The sequence below is a fragment of the Lolium rigidum genome, chromosome 3 (assembly GCF_022539505.1).
Source record: "Lolium rigidum isolate FL_2022 chromosome 3, APGP_CSIRO_Lrig_0.1, whole genome shotgun sequence".
Lineage (NCBI taxonomy): Eukaryota > Viridiplantae > Streptophyta > Magnoliopsida > Poales > Poaceae > Lolium > Lolium rigidum.
Genome location: NC_061510.1, coordinates 166,322,653 through 166,330,576, shown reverse-complemented (window position 1 = coordinate 166,330,576; position 7,924 = coordinate 166,322,653). Strand labels below are relative to the sequence as shown.

The 7,924-nt window shown below is 51.6% G+C and overlaps 1 protein-coding gene across 1 annotated transcript; it reads right to left on the bottom strand.

Moving 5' to 3' along the window:
- Positions 1-345: 345 nt before the first annotated feature.
- Positions 346-1,243, bottom strand: LOC124698599. Its single transcript, XM_047231083.1, has one exon. The coding sequence runs from the start codon at positions 1,213-1,215 to the stop codon at positions 646-648; it is 570 nt and encodes a 189-aa protein (XP_047087039.1). The 5' UTR covers positions 1,216-1,243; the 3' UTR covers positions 346-645.
- Between the last annotated feature and the right edge of the window lie 6,681 nt (positions 1,244-7,924).

Below are 7,924 nucleotides of genomic sequence, written 5' to 3'. Positions count from 1 at the left end.
TTTCCATCAAATCGGTGTTTTGTAATAGTTGGTTAGTGCATGAAGCTTAACAGCTTTTATCTATACATAAGAAGTAGCTATATTTTAAGAAATTTGGACAAGTAATCACGACCTTTAGACAGCGCTAATCTCCCAAGATTCTTTGTGTGACACTGGTCCGCTGCTGATGGCACGGTCACATGAAGAAAGTTCATTTTGTTGCATTTTGTGGTGCAATGCAGCATGGCATGAGACCGCCGGAAACATTATGCTAATATATGCTTAAGATCAGAAATTCAATTCGGCTCTCGGGTGCGTATGCTCCCTCTACCAAAAAATCATATTTCGAAATGTAGTAATGTATTTATATTTTTTGCGGCGGAAGATACAATGTAGTTGTCCTGACAGTTTGGCATCCTGTCACCCCGGAGAAGAGAAGCTCGCAGGAAAGTGCCAGTGGCGCCAAGGACACACAAATTAAGGGTTCAGAAGGAAACGACAATATTGGAAGAAAACTGGATAAACTAAATGACGGACAGCGCCAATCTTCCGAGCTGGTGTGCCGCTGCTGACGACACGGAACGAGATTCATCCATCGCGGAAGCACCGATCAACCCCTGACCACTATGTACCCCATCGGTAGAGGCAAGGCAGCATGGATCTCCGTCAGTAGAGCGTCTTGGCTGCTAGGTAGGCCCCGCAAGCAACGGCCGCCGCCACGAGCAACGTCCATCCGGCGCCGGACGCGTCCCGCTGCGCCCTACGCCCTGTACGGACGGCAGCATAGTACGTCTTCGGGCTGGCCTCGAACATCGCCCGGGGCATGCGCACCCCGCCGAGCCCGGGGCCCTTCATGGTGCGGCAGCTGAGAGCCCAGACGGTGAAGACGACGAGGAGGAGACCGACCAGCACCACGTGCTGGTCCGCTCTTCCTCCCGTGGCCGGTGCCGTGGCCAGCCGCCCGTAGAGGCCAAGCAGGCGCTTGTACGTCATATCCACCCATGGCTCCGCGGTTTCAACGGCGGAACCCGCCGCTCTCCTTGCCGCCTCCGCGGCGGGCGGGAAATTTTCGACGGCCCCGTCTCTCGCTGCGACGAGCCAGGCGACCGACGCCTTGGCCGTTTCACGCACGGCGTCCCTTGTCGCGTCCGTGGGGAGCATCTCCACGGTGGAGGCCACGGCCGCTTGCACCGCGCCCGTAACGACGGCCGAGATGTTGGCGATGAGAGAGGCCATGGCGATCGGCTTTGCCTTGTGGTTTGGTCTCAGGCTGCTCTGTTTTTTTTTTTTTGGGAGTGGAGATCGCAGGAAATCAAAGTAGATGGATCACCACTGGAGTACTGGACTGAGACATGATAAAGAGAGGGCGGAAAGGTCACAAAGCCCTCGGTAACCGAGCAAAACCAACTTGCTTAGCCAGTCGGTCCTTGTCCTTTCGCCGGATGCTTCGACGTAGCTACGTTCGAAAAAGCAAATAATCACATGCCTTCCGCAACAAGCATTCGATATGCATATTTAACATGTAACTAATCTTCCAAAACAGAATTTCATGAAGATCGAAGGGGAGGACTAGCTAATGGAGGTTCAAGTCTCCGCGCTGTTGAGAGACTTGCTTGGTGTTCCAGGCTTCACAGCAGTGGTATCACTACGGGAAAAATAGCCGTTGCCGTGCGGTTGTGCATGGCAAAGATGTCTTTGCCGTGTATCATCAAAATGGAGCGCACGGCAAAGAACTTTGCACGGTAAAATTACTGACGACGCACGGCAAAGAAGGTTTACACGGCAAAGCCATAATTCGGCGCACGGCAAAGAATAAAATCACGGCAAAAGTCAGAAAGGCGCACGGCAAAGGAATCACACGGCACAGCACGGCTTTGCCGTGCGGCTCAACCTCACGCACGGCAAAATACTCATGCGGATTGCTGACGTGGTCTACCCCACGTATCGCCAAGCTGCCGTGGCGCGGTCGCACGCACGCTGCCCCACCAGTACAAACCTACCCAGCTAGTCTTCGTCTTCCCCAGTCCAAACGCACGCACGCACGCTGCTCCATTACTCAGTCCACTCCTCTCTCCACCCAGTCCACTCCTCTCTCCCAGTCCACTCCTCTCTCCACCCAGACTACCCAGTCCACTCCTGCTCGTCGGCCATCCTGCTCGTCGCGGGCCTCGCGGTGGCCCAGACCCCCACGCCGAGGCTGCCGCCGGCGACGGCGGAGGCGCCCGCGCCCGACCCGGGCTGCAACGGCATCCAGCTCAACTACAACCTGTAGAGCCGCACCAAGGTCCGCCCCTTCGTCGCCGACCAGAGCCGGCAGCCCTACTCCTTCAAGGCCAACGCCTCCGTCGTCGATGGCGGCACCCACCCGCTCAGGTCCTGGGCGATGCTCGTCGGCGTCAACGGTGCCGTGCTCACCGCGGGGGCCGAGCTGCCCTACAACACCGCGCTCGCCCACGACGACCCGGAATACGCCTGCACGGCGGCGCGGCGAGTGGCCGCGGTGGCGAGCGGCGAGCACCCTGCAGCGCGGCGACATGGCGTGACTAGCAGCGTATGGCCTCGGCACCGGCGGCTTGCTGGCGTCGGCGCATAGGCATTTTTTTTTAATTTGCTTGAAGCTCTTTGCCGTGCAATAGAACAAATGCGCACGGCAGAGGCACTAGGCACACGGCAATGAAAGGTTGCATGGCAAAGGGGATGGACGCACGGCAAAGGGAGGAATGCACGGCAAAGACGTTGCCGTGCAGTTTTGACGAGGCGCACGGCAAAGGTGGCGTTGCCGACGCAAACATTACCGTGCAGTCTTTGCCGTGTGGCACCGCACGGCAATGGCTTTGCCGTGCAAATAACACCCTTTGCCGTCCAATTTGCTTGCACGGCAACGACAAGCTTTCCCGTAGTGTATGAAAATGGGGCCGACAACACATGTAAAGGGCAGAGTCCTACCTTTTAGGGTAAAAATCCAAGGTCTGGCCTTAACTGGTTGTATCTGGCAATAACCTTGGTGGAGGCATTGTTTTGAGAGCGGGGACTATCTTCAGGGTGAAAACCTAAGATTTTTAATCGGGCGACGACGGTGTTTGAGCACTGTTTCCTTCTTGGAGGCGTCGTTTTTGAGAGTTTATAATTCATGTGTTGTCTTGGCGGTGGATGTATTGCTGTTGTTAAGCCTGAGATACTATAGCGGGACTTTTGTTTCTTAGTTTTTTTTTAATTTTTTTATTGTGTGCATCCGTAGTGCCATTAAATTGGTGCGTTGTTGCAGAGGCTGGGTGTATAGGTATCTCTTGATATTAATATATTTTCTTTATCGAAAAAAACTAATCTTCCAAAACTCGTACAGTAAGTAAATGTCGAAACAATATGAATTCAACCTAGATGAGCATTTTGCTCGTGTGGCCTTCCAAGAGATCAACTATTTCAGTGAAAGAACTTTTACCACCGCTGGATCGGCCGGGACGCGTCGATCAGCGCGCACTGTTCTGCTCCAGAGTGTGCACTTCACTCTCCTCTTCATTTTCCTTTTCCACCTCCTGAACTGATCGAATTGAACATGGTATTGTCTAGTTAAGTTCCTGTTAGGATAAAGAAAAAGGAAGCACGTAACTTGTCATGGGGTTGGAGTCAAGTCCACGGGGGAGGAGACTTGAGTTGAGTCCACCCCGCAGTGTAGACTGTGTAGTACCATATACATACACGTTTCCTTAGGATTATCTATTCGGTGGCTTTGACAAGTTGTGTCTATTTATCGCCCCTCCGAAATGTTGTCCTCCACGAGAGAAGAAAAGCGTCCACTTAGGGTTCCATCCTAACCACCGCTTTCATCTGCCCAACTCCGCCGTCTCCAATAGGAAATCGACGGATCATCGCCTACCCTACTTGCTGCTCCAACGGCCGGAGGGGTGGGGACCTTAGACCCTGCAGTCGACGCTGTAGTAAGGTCTCTAAAGTTAGAGATTGGTCATCCGGCAGCGATGCTATGTTGGGTATGGCGGTGATGTACAGGATAATAATAAAGTATATCAAGTTGAATATGGAGTTGTTTAATTGAGTTCCTGTTAGGATAAAGAAAAGCGACCACTTAGGGTTCCACCCGAGCCACCGGTTCCATCTGCCCATTTCCGCCATCACCAATAGAGAATCGATGGGTCCCCGTCTCTGTGGCTTGCTACTCCGGCAGCCGAAGGGGGTGGGGACCTCGGACCTGCGCTCGGTGTTTTACTAAGGTCCCTAAAGTTAGATATTGGTCTACCGGCAGAGACGCTATGTTGGGTATGGCGCTGCAGGGTGGGGCAAGAATAAGGTATACCTGCCTCCTTGTCCACCTCGGCGGCGGAAATCTTGCCAACGGCATTGAGGAGGGTAGGGATTTGTCTCGTCGCGTCTCCCATGGAGCGGTGGATCTCGTCGAGTCTACGCGTGTTACCGATTTAGTGCCAGAAGATTTTCGATCAATTGAAGGGTTCAATGGCAACGAATTTGGATCTAGGGCGCTGGTCCTTAGGGGCACATGCATGAAGACTTCCCAATTATTATTAAAAACGTCATGTCGACACCAATAGGGGAGCAGCAACAACGACGCATCAACGGTTCACTTTTGGCGGCGGTAGTGGTCGTTAGGTGGTCCAACGACCTCGATGTATTTTTTATTATGTTAATGAAAGTTGTAGATCTAGAGCTGGGAAGTTCACTACAACTTTTCTTTGTTAATGACATTCCTCACGGGCCCGCTTTTTTTCCTTAGGGGTATGTTTTGTATTTCTCGTGAACTTCTATAATATATTTGGTAATTTCTCACAAAAGAGACAAGTTGTGTCTATGTTTGGTTGCCAGTACACGGGAAACTCCACCTCTTAGTCTCCAGTTTATTTTCCCCTCCCCTGCTCTCGCTCTCCTCACCTTGAGAGTCACCGAACGTCTACCAGCTCCCCTCTCCCCCTCCTTTGGTAGCCTCTCTAGCCAGAATTATTAGGAGAGGGGAGGTCGGACACTCCGTACAAACATTAGTCTAGGTGTAGAAGTTGTTCCCCTAAAGGAGTCTAGCTTTATGCCGAGGAGATCTTGAACGATGGAGCACCCGAGCTGCGTCGGCTGCCGGCGTTGGTGCTTCTCCTATCCATGGAGCTGCGGGTGGTCAGAGCTGGATGTGGAGAGGAGTGGAGTTGCAACATCCCTATCTAATAAGCTCGAAATTCTGCCTCCAGATCTAGAGTTCAACATCACTGTGGTGTCGTTTCTTGTTGATTGCTTCTTCAGCGATGGTGTTCGTGTTCTTCTGATCCTATTGGTGGTGGGAGGAAGGAGAAGAGGAGCACGACCCATGCGAGGTGGATGCATTCGTGCAAGGCGGTGAAATCTGCAATCCCTGCAGCAACATCCAAGCAACAACGTAGGATCACCGCTGCTACGATCGGCCAAGAAGGTGGCCTTGCTGTGCTCGAGCTCAAGATTAGCTCGAGTTTCTTCGTCCTCCATCAGAGGATTTTTGGTGGCTTCGGTGTGGCCGACAAAGTCCGACCCTTTGTTTTGATGGAACCAAGTCCAACCCTCCCCAAGTGGTTCTATCCCCGACGGGGGCGTGGATGACCGTGACTGCGAGCACATCTTCATCGACGGTGACCTTAGACTTGAACTCGTTTCTGCGACAACCTTTAGGGTGCTCAGTGCAAAATATCTAGACTATGATGTAATTTTAATTTTCTTTGGGGTATTTTTTGTAAAAGTTCACACACCACTGTTGTCGAGGGTACTCCTCGTCGATGTCCTCCGTATGGAGCTTAGGGTAGATGGAATCCTGTAGGCTGACACGAGACATCGGTTATCAAACAAGCGGGGAGAGCGATTTATCCAGGTTCGGACCCTCGAGGTAGAACCCTTACGTCCTGCATGTCTGATCTTGATTATGAAAACATCAAATTACAATGGGGTGCCGAAGGTTTCGGCTGTGATCTCGTCGAGAGGCTAAGTTCTGTAATGACCTAGCTCTAGACTTGTGGTGGCAAAGTTTACTATGATTGCGTGTGTTCCTCGGCAGCCCCTCTCCTGGCCCTTATATTGGGAGCCAGGTCTCGAGAGATCTGTCCGGGTACGACTAGGTTAGAAAGAGCCCTAGATCTAAACTTTCCTTGTATTCTTCGTGTTCTTGCCTTATGCTTCAAGAATCCTTCTTCGGAACCAACGCTACGGCCCACCTGGTCGTCGGGTGTCTTCTTGGGCCCCTAGCTGGGCCGTAGGAGGTAGTACAATAATAGTTACCCGAAGGGTAATACCCATATTAGTAGCCACCGAGTGACTGGCCGAAGAAACTTCGGGCAGGGACTAAAAATGTGTCTTCTGTTTGAATCTTCATTCCTGCCAGGAAAAATTTGACTTTCTTGTAATAGTAGCATCTTCTTTATCGTGTGCGCGCCCAGCGCTCCCGATGGGAGTAGCCCCCCGAGTCTAGACACGGATGCTGGCAACCGTGTGTAGACTCAAGTTGTTCTACTCGAATATTTCCTCTGTAGAAACTTTCTCCAAACTGTTATGGTCATCCGATATATCTCCTTTCATCGGGTCTTCATTTCTTTCAAGCAAGATTTAGTACGTAAAGGATATCGAGTAACATGCCCGGTTTATACCGGTTAACTGCCGATGGCAAAACAACGTTACACTACACAGAATCAAGTCCCCGGGCATGATTCTGGGCTGCGCCAAAAAATCTTCGAGTCCACAATTTTTATCGGGTGTGCATCCAGCGCTCCCGATGAGTGTAGCCCCCGAGTCTGGACGCGGATGCTTGCAACCGAGTGTAGACTCAACCCAAATCTACTCAAATTCTTCATTTTTTCTTCAGATACTTCTGATGCAATCTCTAATGCAAAAAGTCTTTGAGCTCAAATTCTGTCGGGTGCTCGTCCAGCGCTCCCGATGGGAGTAGCCCCCGAGTCTAGGCATGTATGCTTGCATATGTGTGTAGACTCGATCCACTCGATAGTTTTTAATTTCTTTCGAATGCTTCATGCGGAGTCGATACTTCTTGTGACATCACTGATGACGTGATTACTGCTGCGATCTGACTGACAGGACATGACCTAGCGGACCCACCCTACTTCTGCGCAGTTCAGCTTGGGGGATGACCAGTATTTGTGCTGTTACCAAGACATCTCCTCGGTTTCCGCGCATAGTGATGAAAAGATCCTTTAATAAATCAGAAACAACGACACGTGGTCGCCTAATCCTAAATCCTCTTCAGTTTATAACCGCAGAGGGCAGATTTTACCCTTTTCACCCTTTCTTCTCGCAACCCTTCTTCCTTGCTCACAACTGCTGCGCCGCCGCCGCTGTTCTTTAGACCTTCTCCAGATCTCTCTTACGATGGTGAAGAAGAAGAATCTTACTCTCTCCGCCGGTGCTACGACTAGCGGCGCCACCACTAAAGCTCCGCCAAGAGCACCAAGGAAGGGTGCATCGGATGCCTCCGCCTCAGCTCCTGCTCCGCCCGCACCGGAGAGCTCCATGGCCGGACCTGCGCCTGGCGATTGGCCAGCGTCCACAACCACCAAGCGTGACGAGAAGAGGGCTCGGAGCCTCGGCATAATCTCATCTGACGAGGGGAACGTCATTCTCCCAGGTGCGGCTTCACGCCCCAATCCCCCATGCCGGTTTTACTGTGATGTTCTTGTCTTTCCTTTATCGTGGTCTTTCCCTTCCTGCTCATGAATTTCTCCGGCGCCTCCTTCCTGTGTACGAGATCCAATTGTGGCAATTAACCCCCAATTCGATCCTCCATCTCACTATCTTTATCACCTTATGTGAAGCTTTCCTGGGCATCGAACCTCATTTCGGTTTATGGAAGAAGATCTTCTTCGTGAAAAGATACAACTGTAGTAACGGGTCCTTCGTCACCGGCAGAGTTAGATTCGTCGTCCGCAAAGAAGTTAATTACTTCAATTTTCCAATGAGG

Coding starts and splice junctions, on each gene's coding strand:
- LOC124698599 (XM_047231083.1), bottom strand. CDS start 1,215: ATGGCCTCTCTCATCGCCAACATCTCGGCCGTCGTTACGGGCGCGGTG.